Source organism: Capricornis sumatraensis, chromosome 2 (genome assembly GCF_032405125.1).
Source record: "Capricornis sumatraensis isolate serow.1 chromosome 2, serow.2, whole genome shotgun sequence".
NCBI lineage: Eukaryota > Metazoa > Chordata > Mammalia > Artiodactyla > Bovidae > Capricornis > Capricornis sumatraensis.
Window position 1 is genome coordinate 232,126 of NC_091070.1, and position 19,359 is coordinate 251,484.

At 43.1% G+C, this 19,359-nt stretch overlaps 1 protein-coding gene across 1 annotated transcript in view; it reads left to right on the forward strand.

Moving 5' to 3' along the window:
• SPG11 (SPG11 vesicle trafficking associated, spatacsin) overlaps window positions 1-19,359 on the forward strand; it is a 74,844-nt gene that overhangs the window by 30,188 nt on the left and 25,297 nt on the right. The window contains exons 18-27 of the mRNA XM_068965609.1: window positions 7-152; window positions 1,307-1,468; window positions 3,839-3,905; window positions 7,369-7,534; window positions 8,521-8,726; window positions 9,112-9,220; window positions 10,136-10,295; window positions 10,684-10,956; window positions 11,583-11,783; window positions 12,527-12,634. Coding sequence (XP_068821710.1) covers window positions 7-152; window positions 1,307-1,468; window positions 3,839-3,905; window positions 7,369-7,534; window positions 8,521-8,726; window positions 9,112-9,220; window positions 10,136-10,295; window positions 10,684-10,956; window positions 11,583-11,783; window positions 12,527-12,634 — 1,598 coding nt within the window. The remainder of the gene's footprint in view (window positions 1-6; window positions 153-1,306; window positions 1,469-3,838; window positions 3,906-7,368; window positions 7,535-8,520; window positions 8,727-9,111; window positions 9,221-10,135; window positions 10,296-10,683; window positions 10,957-11,582; window positions 11,784-12,526; window positions 12,635-19,359) is intronic.

A 19,359-nucleotide genomic window follows, 5' to 3' on the forward strand; every position in this document is an offset into this window, starting at 1 on the left:
TTTCAGATCCCAGATTGATCTTCCAGGCTAGCCTTGCAAATGCTCAGATACTGATTCCCAGCAACCAGGCCAGTGTCAGCAGTATGCTGTTGGAAGGACATACCCTCCTGGCCCTTGCTACCACAGTGTATGCCCCTGGGGGCGTCAGCCAGGTATGGACAGCACTTTCACATGTTATGGCACCTAGGACTGATGATGAATTTAGCAGAAATACCTGTGGATCTTCTAGGTCTCAGTTGATTTAAAATGTGACCACGTACCAGCATTTCATTAAAGAGTATGAAACAATAGTGAATTTTTAAGCTTTATGTCATATCCTCTTAAGTTGAAAGGAGACCGATCCAGTCAGCCCTCCATATCCGGGGGTTCTGCATCCACAGGTATGGAGGGGGCGACTGTACTACAGCATTTTATTTGAAGGACTTGAGGTCCTCAGATCTTGGTTATCTGTAAGGGTCTTGAAACCTATCCCCTGTGGATACAAGGGGCAACTGAATGTTGTGTAGAGATTTTTTTTTCCCCCTTTATTTGCTCTCTGATAGCCCAGGTTTGTTTTTAGGATGGACTCAAGATCTAATTGCTCCTTGGAGTAAGTATACTTTGAATCTGTGGCTTGGGAATTATTCTCTATTATTTGACCTCTTTGAGAGCTAAAAAGGAAATCATAATTTTTAGCTACCCTTAAAAACTTTTATGAGGAAACCAGTGAAAATTTGCCCATCTCTGCTTTTTTGAAAGTGTAGCATGGCTGGTTAGAGGGAACTTAAGAATGCTGCTGAACATCTAATCTGTGAGTTCCTTACTGACGCTAGCTTAATTTAATTCCACCTGTTTGAGACGATGCATATATATGATGTATATCTTAACTTCATGGTTACTTACGCCTCTGTTTGTAATCAACCTGTTAGAAATTACTCATAGAATAACTTGAGACCTGAGAGAAAGAACCTAAGAGTCATCTAGTCTAGTAGGTGTTTTTCTTTTAAAATATTTACAATTTAATATCCAACTAAATATTTAATGTTTTAAAATTTTGAATATTGTTGTAACAGAGCCTGTTTGCAAATAGATTTTCCTTATGCAGTTTGAAAGCCACTGGCCTAGCTGAACCTTCTAATTTTGTAGTTGAAGAAACTGAAGCCTGCCTGACCCACAGTGTCCAGCCCAGGGCCACACAGCTAGTTTGTCTTAAGTCAGAGCTAGAGCTGATAGCCTGTTACTCCTTGCATCTTATGAAAAGAGGACTTAAATTTGGAAAAGAGAAAAAACATGATTCTGTTATCACATTATCTGTCTTTTTATTTAGGTTGTTCAGAATGGAGAAACTGAGAACTCTCTGAAGAAAGTAGATCCCCAGCTACTGAAGATGGCATTGACTCCTTACCCAAAGCTTAAAGCTGCTCTGTTCCCACAGTACACCACCCCTAGTATCCTGCCTCCCGACATCACACTCTACCACCTCATTCAGGTATAGCACTGAGACATAGCAGCTAGGGTTCAGCCAGAGTGGAAGAGAGACCATTCTGGGTCTTCCAGGTAAGGTGATGTGTGCGTGCTCAGTCATTTTCGACTGTGACCCCCATGAACTATAACCCACCAGGCTCCTTTGTCCATGGGATTCTCCAGGCAAGAACACTGGAGTGGATTGCCATTCCCTTCTCCAGAGGGTCTTCCCAACCCAGGGATCAAACCTGTGTCTCCTGCATTGGCAGGCAGGTTCTTGACTACTGTAACACCTGGGAAGCCGGAGTCTTCCATGTGTAGGCCATTTAATGTAGAAAATTACTTACACAGAACGATAGCAAAAGGGAGAAGCCAAGTGTGTCATGATGAGACAACCTCAAAATTGATAAAGATGGATGTCATCAACACCCCTAAGGCTGCCGGAAAGTGGTGTTACTGAGCCCACCATGGGAGCCTCTCTGAGAGACACACTCAGAGCCAGGCTGCCTGCTGGGGGCTTGGAAGAGAATGTAGGGCTGGAACCTTGTGCTCCAGAAAACATGGAAGGGGAAAGCATCTCAGTCCCTCCCCTCTTCCCACCTTCACTCTCTCGTGGCCAAATGTGTCTGGCAGCCAAAGCACGGGTGAGCTTGGGAAACGCCGCTGTCCGGTTCAGGGCAGAGCATGGGAAGGGTGGACGTGGGTGGGAGGGTAGACAGGGTCGGCCAGCGTCCTGGTCTGCTCACGGAGAGCTGCTCATGCCACCACTGGTAAACGTCTCTCTCCCCTCAATGAATAGGGCTGTTCGTTTAAGTCACCGTTTTCAGGACAAAGACTTCTTCAAGACCGTGAGAGAGCTACAAACTGTACCCAGAAAAATTGCATATAATTTTGCTTATATTTCAAAGGAATTCACAGGTTCCCTGAAACCTATTGAGGGATCCTCAATTAAGAACACTGTCTTGACAGAAAAGGACAAAATTCTGAAAAGCAGTTATCCTTCAATTTAAAATTTAATCTTTTAAAAAAAAGAACACTTTCTTTTGATCATTTCTCACTTTAGAAGGCTTTTGCTTTTTTTCCTGAGTACAGATATTCTCATAGTGTCTTCAGTTAAACGTAAACCCTATAATCCTATAAAAATATAAAACCTCTTACTCTAATGTGAAAATTTTACAGACCTGTGCTACTAAAAATGTGGTGGTCCCCAGGCATGTGTGAGTCTGCAGACTACTTGTTGCTGATATGTGTCAGCGGGGTGTTTTGGTTTGTTTTTAATGTAGCAAAACTTTCTTGAAGGAAGCAGTCAGCTAGATTTAAATTTATCACAGGCATCTTATCTCATTGAAGAAATGAGATAAATGGGTTACATAGATATAAGTGGATTACATAAAAGCATAAAAAATACATGTTTTACTACGTAAAGTGGGTCCCATCAGCCTAAAACAGAAGTGGTTTCCGGTTGTTGTTTGTTCTGTTTTCAGGTTGAAGCAGTTTGTTAGTCCTGTTGTTGTAGGGAAAGTGTCCCCTCTTCACTAGACCCCAAGATTCTCCCTTCCTCTAAAGTCAGAGTGGCTTTGGAATTCCCCGGTGCTCCAGTGGTTAGGACTTGGCACTTTCACTGCCGTGGCCCAGGTTTAATCCCTCGTTGAGAGCCTTAGAATAAATGAATGAATGAATTGAAGCGTACTCCCATAAGTAATCTCACACACACACACACACACACACACACGCACGCAAATAGAATTAGAGCTGCTCTTTTCCCCGCCATCCAAATCTGGGCCTGATAGCTCTGCTGTCTCCTGCATCGTCCTCTGTCCCCGTCCCGCAGGCTGCTCGCCGTCTGCTCAGCCTTCGGCCCCGCCTTTCAGGCAGCCGGTGCTCCCTGCTCACGGGTCCCCTCTGGCTGGCCTGGCCGTAGTCTGTTTGTCTTTGGTGGTGGTATTGCTGCTTTGGCCATCGCATCGCTTTAGCCCGTGGCCTAGCTGTCTCTTTCCTGACCTGCTGCAGCGCACCTTGTTGTATTTATGGTAGCATTTTCTAGCCGCTTGGTCCTCTTTCCTCTGATTCCAAAGCATTTATAAAGCCCATTTTTATGTTGTAATTGTTGCTGGTTCTAGCAAAAGACAGTAAACTTTGGAGACAAAGTTTGAAATGAAGAGAGTCTTTAAAAGAAACATAGCCAGTTCTGTTTTTATTAAAGTAGAAAAGTGTCTCATACCCTCTTTTTTGTTTGTAGCTGTTTTCAAAGAATTTATATCTAGAAAGATGGGAAGTTTTTAATTGCCGTGGAAAGGGAAGCAGACTGAAAGAGAGAGAGAAGCTCTTTCATGTGATTTAGTTTACTTTAGAATCAGTTAACTTTAACTCTGATTTGACCTCTCCCCTTTTTCAGTTATTGTTGCCCTTTGATCCCAGCAGATTGTTTGGCTGGCAGTCTGCCAACACATTGGCTATAGGAGGTAAGTCATTATGTATTCTTCTTGCTTTAGAAGCGTTTCAGCAGTGTTGACAGTAGAGGATCATTTATGTAAAGCCAATCTAGCTTTCTCATACTTTCTATCTTAAAAATAGAAACTTAAAAAAACTGGTGTGCCTTTTTGTAATTGAAGTATAGCTGATTTGCAACATCATGTTAGTTTCAGGTGTACAGCACTATGATTCAGCTACATCCTCTTTTTCAGACTCTTCTCCCTTATAGGCCATCACAGAATATTCAGTGTGGCGCCCTGTGCTGTGCAGTAGGTCATTGCTGGTTCTCGGTGTTACTTGTAGTAGTGTGTATATGTTAATCCAGCCCGATTCACCCCTCCCTGCCCGCCTCCCTGTTGGTGACTGTAAGTGTGCTTTCTGTGTCTGTCAGTCTCTTTCTGTTTTGTAAATAAGTTCATTTGTATCATTTTTTTAGATTCCACATCTAAGCGATATGCTGTTTGTCTTTGTCTGGCTATATCACTTAGTGTGATAGCCTCTAGGTCCACCCATGTTGCCGCTGCAGATGGCATCATTTCATTATTTTCATGGCTGAGGAGGATTCCGTTGTACGTATATATGTGTGTGTGCATATATGCATATATATATCTCACATCTTCCATTATGTGTGTGCATATGTATATATACACACACATATTTTCTGCTGTGTGAGAGTGTGTATGTGTGTGTGTGTGTATCACGTCGTCGTTATCCGGCCACTTGTTGATGGACATGAAGGGTGCCTCCCTGTTGTAAATAGTGCTGCTGCAGTGGGCGTCAGGGTGCGTGGTCGTCCTGAGTGAGTTCTCTCCAGATACATGCCCAGGAGTAGGGTTACTGGATCTTGTGGTGACTCTGTTTTTAGTTTTCTTAAGTAACCTCCATGCCGTTCTGCATAGTGGCTGTTCAGTTTACATTCTCACCAGCTGTGTAGGCGGGTTCCTTTTTCTCCACACTCTCTCTAGCATTTACTATTTGATGATGGCCTTTCTGACCAGAGTGCCTTGATACCTCATTGTAGTTTTAATGGGAAACATTTTATAGAAAACTGAATTGAAAACATACTTTGAGTTAAAAGTCATGAGGTCACTAGTGCTGTACTTGCTGGAAAATGTAATATAGACTTTCTGCTTACATTTCTCCCTTTCCAGAAATCCTTGTTCACTTGCAATATAGTATTAATATTATAAAGGTTAAAAGCGTAGGTATTTTTAACATCAGACAGGTCTTGGCTCTACCATGTAATAGCTGTATGACCTGGGGCAACTGATTTAACCTCTCGTCAGTTTTCCATGAAATAAGGTAAGTGACAGTGCCTTCCTCACACGTCACGAGACGCGTTTAAAAAGCTCTTAGATGGTAAGCACCAGGTGTGCACACACTACCATCCTCTCTAGACCGTAAACGTTTCCCTCATTTTTTGTGTGCCATCCCTAAACTCTGCTTTTTCTGTTTCTTTTTCACTTACTCATTGTGAGTTAGCTTTTAATATCACATTACCTGTGGTGCCTCTGCCTGTGTTACTGTAAAGTAGGGTTCACATCCGTACTTTTCACATAATACCTACCCTATAAATAGTTACTGATGTACCTGAAATGCATTTTCTAGCATGTCAGGTTTATGAGTTCTAATTTCGGTGTACTGGATTTACCTGGTGCCCAGCACAGCGCTGGGCCTGAGGGGGACATTCAGCTGGTGTTCGCTCAGTGCAGGATGAGGTAGTGTTACTGCATTTTCAAGTGAAAATGTTCATTCTGATCTCAGTGAGGTTCCTGGAGAGTAGGCAGAATCCCCTGTGCGGGTTCCGGTGGCTCCAGCTCCGCCGGTTAGCCGGAGTCCTGACGTCCTGGCGCGTGTGGAGCACTCGACCAGGTGCGCTAGGGGAGCTGGGAGGGAGCTGAAGGCCTGTTCCCTGCCTTGTTTCTAGAAGTTTCAAACATTTTTGAAGAAATAAAGCACAAATTAAGTGAAATAATTCTAATGAAGGTGTAATACCGATGGTTTAAATTGGAGGGCTGTATCTAACTAGAATGCGTGCTTCTCTTTTCATACGGTTTCACCGCGGAAAGTGACCGTAAGGCGGCTGCATGGTAATTTGGCTCTTGCAGCAGGTCAGAGAAAACTTTCCCTTATACAAAACCTCCATACTGGCCCCCCAAACCACTAAAAAAATCAGGGTCTTATTTGAATAAAAACCCAAGTTTGGGGACTTCCCTTGTGGTTCAGTGGTTAAGACTCCACACTTGCGCTGCAAGAGGCACGGGTTCAATCCCTAGTCAGGGAACTAAGATCCCACATGCTGTGCTGTGTGACCAAAAAAAAAAAAGACTCAGATTTGTTCATTTGGCTTTATGTGCACTCTGTAAAGAATGAATGAATGAATGAATGAATGGTTCTACATGCAATTTTAAGTTATCAAAATCAATCTGCTCTTACAAAGAATACAGATAAGACGTGACAGTTTTTTAATCTCGAGGGAGGTGTAATTTTAAGGAATAGCTTTGTGAGATGATGGGCTCCTCTAAAGTCTTCAAATCTTTTTTTAATTAAGAGCCTAGTCAGAATGTAAAAATTTCTTTGGAATTGCATGGGAGGATACAGTTTTACTTCAGCTTTGAACTATGAAAATAAGAGCAGATGCACTGTTTTCCAGAAATGGTTCCTTAACAGTTCAAGATATTTTATCTCCTTTTTAAAATAGGTCTTTAGTGGTTAAGAAGCAATTAAAGATTAGGGCTTGATAGGAACAATTATTTCATATGAACTTTCCACATCCACATATCTTTTGACTTCATATTTCTCTAAAAAGAGAAAAAATGTTTTTTCTGCTTTTTCCATGGGCGCAGGGGAACTTTGAAACACTCTCTGCTGGTCTTAGAAAGATGGTATAATGTAGATAATAAGGTGCTCATGAATACAACAACCGAAACAAAAGTAGCTATAATAAAAGATTATTAGGGTATTAATGTGGAGAGAAGAATATTCTTCTCAGTATTGGAAAAGGTACAATGCATTGGTCTTGGTGAATAGAGGATTCGTATAGATAGGATACGAAGGCGTTCACTGTGTAATGAGCTGTGTGAATGAATTAAAAAGCTCTGTTTGCCGATCATTAACAGATTTTGTAGTTAAAGGGTTATTGCCAGTGTGAACTTAAAGAATCATCAAATACAGAATTGTAGCACCTAAAATAAGAAGTTCAATAGGTTTACAACATAATTTATAGGTTTTTATGTGGCTTCTGAGGTACACATTTTTGTGTAAAATGAGGGCTACTGCTCCACATTAAAATAAAATTATTACATTTTGGTGGTTCAAAGTGATACACAGTGGTACAAAATGATGATAGCGACCAGTTTTCTTTCACCGTTGCCAACTGAAGTTTTCCACATGCCGATCTGAAGTGAATCATGGTGCGGTGCGGAGGATTGACGTTGCTTCACTTTCCCCCAGATGCAGCGAGTCAGCTCCCGCATTTCTCGAGCCCTGACCTGGCTGGTAAATATGCTTTAGTAGAGCGTCTGAATTACGCTTATTATTTACGTCATGGGCGGCCGTCATTTGCGTTTGGTACTTTCCTGGTTCAGGAATTAACCAAGAGCAAGACCCCCAAGCAGCTGTGAGTATTTAAAACATAATAGATACTCTTAAAAGCATATTTGTGTATTTTTGTACATGCGTTTATAAAAACCTACTGGAAATATACCACAGTTGGTCGTTTTATTTTTCATTTGTACTTTTCTGTATACCCTAGGATTCTCGCACTTAGTCTTACTTTGTGAATAGGAAAAAGATTAAAATATATTTTTAAATATCATAAATATATCCTAGAATCATGTCTCTAAAAATTGAACCAGGAGCTTGCCTAATGTTAGCAGTTTCAAAGAGGGAATTCTATAAGATGTCAATTCTGCATTTAAGATCTTGGTCTTTTATAATTCATTTTTGTAAAGAACAGAATTGGGAGGAGTATTTTATATAATCAGCAGCGAAATACAGATTTAGTATGTTGGTTTATTTTATAGGTAACTAATGCATCTTTATGGTAAAATATTCAAGTAAATCAGCAGGGTGAAAAATGAAAAAGTTTTGTCTCTCAGCTTCAATTCTATTGTACATAGTAAAAATAAGCATGGTTACTTTCTTGTGTATCTTTCCTCTGAATTTTTCTGTTCATATAAAAGAACATATGTGAGTCCTTTAAAATGCATGAGCTTTATGATGTCACACTTTAGGTGCCATTAATTTTCTTGGTAGTTTGTGTACATACTTCTAATTAATAAGATCACAGGTTGACAGTCTTTCATAAATTCTATTCCATGTTCCCCTGAATGAAGTTGGAAGCAAAATTACTTGGACTATGAACAGGTGTTTTAGGAAAAGGTGAAATATAAAGGGTTAGGGAGCTATGGAGCCAGAAGACAGCTGAAAGCGCCCAAGAACCTGAATGGATGGAACAAGGCGTGGGAAAGAGCGGGGGCGGGGCGGGGGGGGAGGCACGCAGTCACCGGTACGTCGGGCATCACTGATGCAGTGGCATCTGCTTTTCCTGGTGAGAAAAAAGTTTCACGTGCTGATGTGATTTTTGATTCCTTTCTTTCTCAGGATCCAGCAAGTAGGCAGTGAAGCCTATGGTTTAGGGCTCTCCTGCTTCCACATATCTTCAATAGGAGCCGCCTGTGTATGCTTCTTAGAATTGCTTGGTCTCGACAGCCTCAAGCTCAGAGTTGATATGAAAGTGGCCAATATAATTTTGAACTGCAAGTGTGGAAGTGAAGATGCTCAGTGCAACTCTATCAGAGAGTCTCTAGGTAGAGCACCTTCATGTCGTTCGTTCTGTTTAAAGGACAAGGGACAAATAGGTCTAAAGCATTGAATTGTGAGTGGTTGGGGAACAGTTACCTTCTGTTTCATCCTTTTTCTGCAGAACGTTTGTACTTTATCTCATTTCTTTGGGCCTTTAATGGGTTTCTGAAATGTCTCTGGGCCACACTTTGCTGGTAGAAGTGCCCAGTCCCTGGAATCCCCTGGCAGCCCAGTGGTTGGGGCTGGATTTCCCTGCAGTGGCTCAGGGCTGATCCCTGTGTGAGGAGCTAAGACCCTGCACACCATGCCTTGTGGCCAAGAAAGAGGCAGTGCCCAGTTCCTGGCCGTGCTTTTCTCTTGACCGTGTCGTGCTGTTTAAATTTCTTACAGCTGAAAAGCTGTCTAGACTTGCTGTGGGTGAGAGGGCAGCCACCGAAGAGCTGCTTGTTCTCTTAGAAGAAGGCATGTGGACCGGCATTCAGCGGCAGGAAGCACAGAGGTGTGTGAGCTGCAGCCCCCGCCTCTCTCCCAGGAGACTTGGCCGTTCCAGTCTGCATTTGCCTAGTGTTTCTTCTCTCAGATGCTTTTGCCAGTCCCCCTAGACCTTATCTTCTTCCTCATGTAGCATATTTTAATGCCTCTTGCCATCAGTGAAAGGAGAAGGAAGGTGATGATTCCTTCTTTAGAGAGGGTTCCCGAGAGCTGGAGGGGAGCTTTGCCTTTCCCAGGGCCCTGCTGGTCTGAGACGTCTCCACTGTTAACATGTCAGAATCGGGTGCAGGATGGGTCTCACAAAATTTGACTCCAAGTGATGTCCTTGATTTTTTTTTTTTCTTGCTAATATATATCAACTGATAATGGAAGGTGAGGTGACCATCTTTCCACAAAAACCCCTCTCTTTACACATTGATGTCATGTTTCCTCTCTGCTGTCCACTGGAGCTGACCCTGCCACCCCAGCCCTGAGGGTGCACCCTCCTCCTGTCCCTCCTGTCACTGACCGTGTGCTCAGCAGGTACCCTCCCCTTAGCGAGGAAGTCCAGGTGCCTGTCAGGCCTCCCTCTGACACTCTGAAGGGAGTCATGCAAGGGAATTAGGCACTCAGGTTCTCGAGGGACTGTTTTCTCAGTTCTCCTGAAGACGCTACATTACATAGCTGGTTTGACAGACACTTGGTTGGTACTGGCGTGGGGGCTGGGGGAGGGGAGGAATTTTGCCAGTATGCTGAGAAAGCTGTTGTGCATTATGGATGAAAGTTCTTTTTTCAAAGCCTTCTAGTAAATATTTGGTGTTTGTTGAAAGGCATTTTAGAGAATATACTGTAGTTAAATTTATGTTTTGCTAAGTTTCCAGTTTAAAGCTGTGTTTTAACAAGTTCCTTCCCTCTTACCCCCATATCCACTCCCAATTACAAGGTTATCCAGTGGATCCAGCAGCCAGTGGGCATTAGTGGCACAGTTCTGCAGGCTCCACAATATGAAACCAAGCACATCTTACCTTAGAGAATGTGCCAGAGCAAATGATTGGCTACAGTTTATTATTCACAGCCAGCTCCATAGTCACCACCCAGAGGAGGTAAGCCACCAGTTGTTCCTGGTTATTAAAGAAGAGGAAATGGGAGCACTTCTCAGAAGACAGTGTTCTTTCTGTTGTATGTCATAAGCTTTCGTTTGCTATGGTGGCTATTTTTACTGAGATTTCTGTGGGTTGGCTTCAGACAAAGGACTAGTCATCACTGCTAAAGAGCTGAAGAAGAGTTTGTGTGACTCTAGATTGAGTCTGGAAACTCACTCAGACATAACAAATGACTTTAAAATTGTGTGGTCACTTCTGATATACAACGGTCACTTCCGACAGTTCGGGGTGAGAACGAGCAAGTCTGCCTCTTTGTCCGACGTTTTTAGCTGCAGCTGAAATTGGAGTTTGGTTGTCTTGTTTGATCATCATCTAATATGCTTTTTAGGTGAAATGTCTTCTCCAGCATTTCAGCCCTGTTCTTCAGGACCACTTAAGACTGGCTTTTGAGAACTTGCCCTCAGTGTCCAACTCCAGAATGGACAGTGACCAAGTCTGCAGCACGTCCTCCCAGGAACTCCAGAGACACAAAGAAGAGACGACGAATTTCTTTCAGCTTCTGCTTCAGTGTTCAGAGGTGCCAGGCTCCTGGTGCTGGCTGCTGAGAGAAGCGGTGAGACAGAAGGCCCCAGTCCTTAGTGTCCTGGCCTCGTGTCTCCAGGTGAGACTCTCCAAAAGCCTAAAGTAAGGACTCAGAGGGCTGGAGAAAACGCTGAAAGGAGACAGAGAAGGCTGGCGTCAGGGAGGCTGCGAGGCAAGGGCAGTGAGGCGCCAGCGTGGGCTCGCAGGTCACTGACACCTGTGCTCTCCCGCTTAGGCCCCGGGCCATCTCGTGCGCCTCCCTGTGGCTTAATGTTCAGTAACTTAAGCGGTCAGAGCCTTGGCTCCGGGCTGGCAGTCACAGAGAAGGGTGCCTTGGTGGGCCGACCTCGTCGGTGTCTTGAGCAGGACGGGGGATGCTCGGAACGGTCCCTTGGTCGGCAGGTCCGTGGAGGACAGGCTTGTTTTCTTACACGTAGTGCTTCCCTGACCCCCACGTAGAGCCCCTCAGGCTTTTGGCCTTCTGGTCTACTTTTGCTCTGCAGGGCAGCTTATAATAGTCCCTTGGTTGTTCATTAGAGTTTGTTTCGTGTCGGAAGGCTTTTCAAGTCATCTTAACCAATGTAGTGAGGTGACTTGCTCTCAGCCGGGAACACCCATCTGTGGTTGTAGCGTTGCTGGAAGCTTCCTCAGTCAGGCAGTCCGTGCCTAGTCGTTCTTGCTCTGAAGAGTTTTCTCCGCGGGCAGGATGCCAGTGCTGTCTCTTGCCTCTGTGTCTGGATCATCGCCTCTGTCGAGCCCCGCGTTGCCGCTGAAGCAGGGGGACCCCTTCAGGACTCAGTGGAGGGCCACGTCTGGGGCCTGGAGGACCTCTCCGTCATCTGGAGGACATTGCTGACAAGGCAGAAGATCAGGACTCTGATCAGAGGCTTCCAGCTTTTCTTTAAGGTGATGTTAGTTCATTCCTTTCCTCAGTTTAAAGGCCTTACTCCAGAATATCCACCATTGGCTTTTTCAATTAGTTCTGTCCCTGGGGTTTTCTTTTTTTTTTTTTTCAAGCCAAAAATAGATAATGATACTAGAACTATCACTTGTTTAGCAAAGTGCTTTCTATGTATGATTTTAGTTGATTCTTACAATAATCCTGTGTAAAGTAGTTTTTATAAGGATGTTATGAAGTGATATTATCCTCATTTTAAAGAGTGATATACCAAGGCTCACAGAGCTTAAGAAACATGCCCAGGGTCTCAAAATGCTTCAGTAAATTGTTTACTTATGGTTCAGATCCATACTCTCTAATTCAAAAACTCCTATCCTCCGAACAGAACGCTCCCATCGAAGTGATGGAAGTGTGTTGGCTGATGCCACAGACAGGCGGTAGTTAGCAGGTCAGTGGAGGGCCACGGGGTCTTGGCGGCACCAGCGGAGCATCCGCTGCTCGTGTGTGGTGGACCAGGCACAGGACAGGCAGAAAACGGGCTGCTGAGTAGGTGTGCCTGGCCTGAGGTCTTTTTTCCAGAAGGAAATATAAATTTAATTTCTGTTCTTTTTAACATAGATGATGTCACTTTACTATGAAGCTTTATTAACAGTTTTGTTTTACTATAACCTCTCTTGTATTGGCATTATTCATTGAGAAAACAGTATTAAATTTCAGGATTTTGTAACTTCATTTAAACTCTTCCTCAAAGGATTCCCCACTCCTCTTGATGATGGAGATATATGAACTCTGTATGTTCTTCAAGAATTATAAGGAGGCTGAAGCTAAACTTGTGGAGTTCCAGCAGAGCCTTGAAACTGTAAGTTGGAATTACAGTAATCTTTCTCACTGACCTGAAATTGACTGCAGTGGCCTCTTGTCTGCTCAGAGTCAGGATATGACAACAGTGGAACAGCTGTTAACGTGGCCTGATTCATACTGGACCCTTCGTACCGCTCCAGAGATGGAGAGGCAGGACAGGAGTCGCAGTGACCTTGCTTCTAGCACATCCGTTGCCGTGGATGACAGGGAGGGTTCATCCAGTGTGCTAATGACCTCTGATCAGGATCCTGACGCTGTAGCCAACCTCAGTGGAAAAGGAATTAATGGTGTCTGCTGTGGATGCTACAGAGGAGTGTTGTGGTTACATGGGACGTGTTTTGCCAATCCAAAACCAACTTTGAGCGTGAAGGGGATTTAATACTGCTTTTGTTCACTATGACAGAAAATAATGGCTTTTTCCATCAATACTCGTGGTTTCTGTCCAAATGGTGCTGAACCTTACGTTAATTTCAGGCTTTACCTATTCCGGTGCTTGTTTCAGGCCTGTTCAGCATGTGGAACTGAATAACCCTATGGAAAACAGAGGAACTTAGAAAAAGGAAAAGAAATTCGCCTTACTCCTGCTTGGAGTTTCAGCACTTTCGCCCTCTATCCTAAAAGAGCTCTATGATAAATGAGACAAAACCATATACTGATTTTATCCAACAAATATATCACAATGGAATCTTAGTGTAAGATTTTTCCTCCCAATCACATTCATCTTAACTATAGTGAAACTTTCTTAAAGTTTTATTATTTGAAAGTATTGAATCAGTTATTCAAATACCCCTGAGGCTCCTAAATTATGGGAAATAGAGGCATTCATTTCCTTGGCCTGTCACTGTCCATGACTGGAGCCACACCAGGTCATTCTTTTTTTTTCCTAATTAACTGTGAGAAAACGCATCTAGCATCTTCCATTCTAACTGATTTCAAGTGTGCACTTCAGTGGCACTGACCACATTCACATCATTGTACAGCCATCACAGCCATCCATCCCTGTAGCTTTTTTCACCTTGTAAAACAAATTTTATAGCCATTAAGCAATAATTCCTCAGTCTCCCCTACCACTGGCCCCTGCCAGTCGTTCTGCTTGCTGTTGTCCCGATTTTGACTGAGTCCCTCGTGGCAGTGGAGTCACGCAGTCCTTTCCTTCTTGTGACTTGCTTATTTCACTAAACGTAACATCCTCTGATATCCTCAAGATTCGTCTGTGCTATAGCGTGTGTCAGAATGTCCGTCCTTTTCAGTGCTAAATAATACTCCGTTGTGTTTACATACCAATCTGTTCATCTATCAGCAGACTTTGGGAGCGTCTGTGTTTTAGCTATTGCAAACGATGCTGCCATGACTGTGCTGTACAGATGTCGCGAGACTTTGCTTTCAGTTTGTTTGGGTTTCTACCTAGACGTGTGCTTGCTGGATGATAATAGTGATTCTGTTTCTGATGTTTTGAGAAACTGCCCTGCTATTTCCAATGGCATCCGTACCGCTGCCACCTCAGCACACAGGCTTCCAGCTTTCCACATCCTCTTCAACACTTGTTGGTTTCTGTTTTTTTGATAGTCGTCCTCCTAAGTGGTGTGAGAATGGTATCTCATTGTATTTCTGACTTGCATTTACCTAACGATTAGTGATGCTGAACATCTTTTCATGTGCTTATTGGGCACTTATATGTTTTCTTGGAAGAAACATCTGTTCAAGTCCTGTGCCCACTTTTTTATTCAGTTGTGTTTTGGTTGTTGAGTTTTAGGAATTCTCTACATATTCTGATACTAATCCCGTATCACACATAATGACATGCAGATATGCTCTCCCTTTCTGTGGGCAGCCTTTCTACTCTGTTGACAGTGTCTGTTGATGCACAAAGTTGCTTAAATTTTCTTGAAGTTCAGTTTGCATGTTTTGTGGGGTTCTTTGCTACCTGTGCATATGGTATCTTAGCCAAGAAGTTATTGCCAAATCCAGTGTTGTGAAGCTCTTATGTTTTCTTCTAAGAGTTATAATTTTTTAGCTGTTACATATTTAGGTCCTTGGTCTGTTTTGAGTTAATTTTTGTGTATGTTGGTAGGTAAGGGTCCAACTTCATTGTTTCGCTTGTGGATATCCAGCTTTCCCAACGCCTTTTGTTGAAAAGACTGTTCTTTCCTCATTAAATGGTCTTGGCACCCTTGGCAAATATAACTGGACCGTGTGTGTGAGGGCTTCTTTCTGGACTTTGCATTTTGAATCATTGGCCTGTATGTCTTGTCTTTGGCTATTTCGGTTAGTGTAGTAGTCTTGTAGTACGTTTTGAAATCGAGAAGAGTGCTCTCGTTGTTTTAAAGTTTTTTTTCATGATTGTTTGGGCTATTCAGGGTCCCCTGAGATTATATATAATTTTAGAATTTTCTGTTAAAAAAAATGTCATGGGGATCTTGATAGGAATTACATTGAATTTGTAGATTTGGGGATAGTAATGATATTTTAACTATAGTAGGCCTTCAGTTTATGACCATAGAATGTATTTCCATTTATTTATGTCTTTAAGTACTTTCAGTGGTGTTTTGTAGTTTTCATTGTACAGATCTCTTACCTCATTGTTTAATTCCTGAGTACTTTTATTCTTTGTTTCTGGCTGTGGCATGTGGCATGTGGGGTCTTAGTTCTCTGACAAGGGATTGGACCCACACACTCTACGGTGGAAATCCTAACCACTGGACCAGAAGGGAAGCCCTACTTTTGATGCTATTGGAAATGGAAGCATTTTATAATATCCTTTTCAGACTGCTCATTATTTGTATATAGAAATGCAGTTGATTTTTTGGTGTTGACTTTGTATCCTGCGACTTTGCTCATTTACTATTAAGTTTTATGGTAGTATCTTTAGGATTTTCAATGGAAGATCATACCTGCAAACAGAGATAGTTTTGTTTCTTCTTGTGTGCCTTTTATTTCCTTTTCTTGCCTAAACACTCTGGCTAGGCTTATCGAAATGTGTTGAATCAGTTCAGTTCAGTCGCTCAACCGTGTCTGACTCTTTGCAACCCCATGAATCGCAGCACGCCAGGCCTCCCTGTCCATCACCATCTCCCGGAGTTCACTCAGACTCACGTCCATCAAGTCCGTGATGCCATCCAGCCATCTCATCCTCTATCGTCCCCTTCTCCTCCTGCCCCCAATCCCTCCCAGCATCAGAGTCTTCTCCAATGAGTCAACTCTTTGCAGCAGGTGGCCAAAGGACTGGAGCTTCAGCTTTAGCATCAGTCCTTCCAAGGAAATCACAGGGCTGATCTCCTTCAGAATGGACTGGTTGGATATCCTTGCAGTCCAAGAGACTCTCAAGAGTCTTCTCCAATACCACAGTTCAAAAGCATCAATTCTTTGGCACTCAGCTTTCTTCACAGTCCAACTCTTACATCCATACATGATCATTGGAAAAACCATAGCCTTGACTAGACAGACCTTAGTCGGCAAAGTAATGTCTCTGCTTTTGAATATGCTATCTAGGTTGGTCATAACTTTTCTTCCAAGGAGTAAGCTTCTCAATTTCATGGCTGTGTTGAACAGAAGGGGTGAAAGCAGGCATCCTTGGCTTGTTCCTGATCTTAGAGGAATGCTCTCAGTCTTGCACCACTGAGTATGATGTTTGTTTTGGGTTTTTCACATGAGGTTTTTTTTTTTTTTAAGTTGTATTTATGTGTTTCTGGTTGTGCTAGGTCTTCGGTGCTGCATGTGAGCTTTCTCTAGTTGCGGACAGCAGGGGCTGCTGTCTAGCTGTGGTGTGTGGCTTCTCCTTGCAGGGGACAGGCTCTGGGGCGCACGGGCTTAGTTGCTCTGTGGTGTGTGGGATCTTCCTGGACCAGGGATGGGACCTGTGTCTCTTGCTTTGGCGAGCAGATTCTCAGCCAGTGGGCCACCGGGGAAGCCTCGCGGGAGGCCCTTATTATGTGGAGGGAGTTCCCTTCTGTGCCTAGTTGGCTGAGAGCTTTCTTACCATGCAGTGCTGTTTTATGTTTGTCAGATGCCTTTTCTGCATCAGTTGAGATGATCATGTGCTTTTTTTTCCTTCATTCTGTTTGAAAACTGTGATGTGTACCTTGAATTTTGTACGTTGAACCATTCTTGCACTCCAGAAATAAATTTCATTTGGCTGTGGTATGCAATCCTTTTAATATGCTGCTGAATTCATTTTGCCAGGCTTGTATTAAAGATTTTTGCATCGTTGTTTATAAGGGAGATGGGTCTGTAGTTTTCTTTTAGTGTCTTTATGTCTTTGGTATCAAGTTTATGCAGGTTTCATAGAATAAGTTGAGAAGTGTTTTCTCGGAAAGTTTGAGGAGGATTGGTATCAATTCTTCTTTAAATGTTTGGTAGAATTCACCAGTAAAGCCATCAGGTCCATGACTTTGCTTTGTTAGAAATTGGTTTTGGTTGGGAGTTTTGACTACTTCTTAAATCTTACTAGGAGATTTGGTCAGATTGTCTAATTCTTTGTGATCTAGTCCTGGAAGGTTTTGTGTTTCTAGGAACTTGTCCATTTCATCTCGGTTCTCCAGGTTTTGCTGTGCACTTGTACATGGCACGCTTATAATTCTTTCTGTAGAACAGGCACTAATGTCCCCACTTTCTTTGGTAATTCGAGTCTTCTATCTTTAAAAGTTGCTTAATTTCCATAATTTTGTGAGTGTTCCAGTTTTCCTTCTGTTACTGACTTATACATCATCCCACTGTTGTCAGAGAAGATACTTCATATGATATCTGTCTTTTGAAACCTATTGGGACTTCATTACAGGTTAACATATGTTGTCTCCTGAAAAGTGTGCCATGTGGACTTGAGAAGAATGTGTTCTTGCTGTTGTTCGGTGGAGCACTCTGTGTGCTTCTGTTAGATCTAGTTGGTCTTACGTGAAGTCCTCTGTGTCCTTACTTGTCTGCTGCCAGCTTGTTCTGTTCATTATTGTAAGCAGAGGACAGGCACGCCTTGGAGATACTGCAGGCTGAGTTCCAGACGGCCGCGGTAAAGTGAGTGTAGCACAGCACGTCACGCGGCACTTCTACCTTCTTGTGCGTGTGAAGGTCACGCCTACACTGTGGTGTAGTTTGTTAGTGTGCAGTGGTGTTATGTCTCTCTGCTGGGAAGGTCCCCTGGAGAAGGGAATGGGAGTTAACCCACTCCACTATTCTTGCCTGGAGAATTCCATGGACAGAGGAGCCTGGTGGGCTATAGTCCATGGGGTCACAAAGAGTTGGACATGGCAGAGTGACTAACACTTTCACTACAGTTTCATATATCTTCACAGACCTTAATTTTAAAAGTTTATTGCCAAAATATTCTAACCATTATCTGAGCTTTCAGTGAGTAATAATCCTTTTGTAATAGTAATATCAAAGATTACAGATCACTATAACAAATATTATAATAATTAAAAAGTTTGAAATAGTGTGATAATTACCGAAATGTTACTGGATTAAAAAGTAAGCTAGTGCTTTTGGAAAAATGACGCTGGTAGACTTGCTCAGCTTAGAGTTGCCCTAACCCTTCAGTTTGTAAGACGTGCAGTATCTGCAGAGCCCTGTGAGGCACAGCGCAGGGACAGGAGCGCGCCAGTGCCGGAGCCTCCCCGTAACTGCGGAGCGCTCTGCTCCTCCCTGTGGGTCCGTTAGCCTCTGCTCCGCGCGTTGCGATGGTCTGTCGCTGGGTGTGTGCGTGTTTACAGCTGTGGCGTTTTCCTGCTGTGCGGGTGCCTAGCAGTGTGCGTGGCCCTCTTTTGGTTCTTTGGCCTTTCTAACCACAGTCTGTTTTGCCTGATCTCAGTACAGCCGCCTCTGCTTCCTCTCGGTGGTTTCCTGTTTGCACAGAATACCCTTTTCCATCTTTTCACTTTCAGCCTGTGTCTTTGGACCTCAAATTAGGCTCTTGTAGACAATAGACCGTTTCTGTCCGTTATCGAGCTCATCTTGAAGAGATCTCTAGTCTTTCCCATTCTGTTGTTTTCCTCTTTCTCTTTGCATTGATCCCTGAGGAAGGCTTTCTTATCTCTTCTTGCTATTCTTTGAACTCTGCATTCAGGTGCTTATATCTTTCCTTTGCTCCTTTGCTTTTTGCCTCTCTTCTTTTCACAGCTATTTGTAAGGCCTCCTCAGACAGCCATTTTGCTTTTTTGCTTTTCTTTTCCATGGGGATGGTCTTGTCTCCTGTACAATGTCACAAACCTCCATCCATAGTTCATCAGGCACTCTGTCTATCGAATCTAGTCCCTTAAAACTATTTCTCCCTTCCACTGTATAATCATAAGGGATTTGATTGAGGTCATACCTGAATGGTCTAGCGGTTTTCCCTCCTTTCTTCAATTTGAGTCTGAATTTGGCAATAAGGAGTTCATGATCTGAGCCACAGTTAGCTCCCGGTCTTGTTTTTGCTGACTGTATAGAGCTTCTCCATCTTTGGCTGCAAAAAATATAATCAGTCTGATTTCGGTGCTGACCATCTGGTGATGTCCATGTGTAGAGTCTTCTCTAGTGTTGTTGGAAGAGGGTGTTTACTATGACCAGTGTGTTCTCTTGGGAAAAGTCTATTAGTCTTTGCCCTGCTTCATTCCGTATTCCAAGGCCAAGTTTGCCTGGTACTCCAGATGTTTCTTGACTTCCTACTTTTGCATTCCAGTCCCCTATAATGAAAAGGACATCTTTTGGGGGTGTTCATTCCAAAAGGTCTTGTAGGTTTTCATAGAACCATTCAAC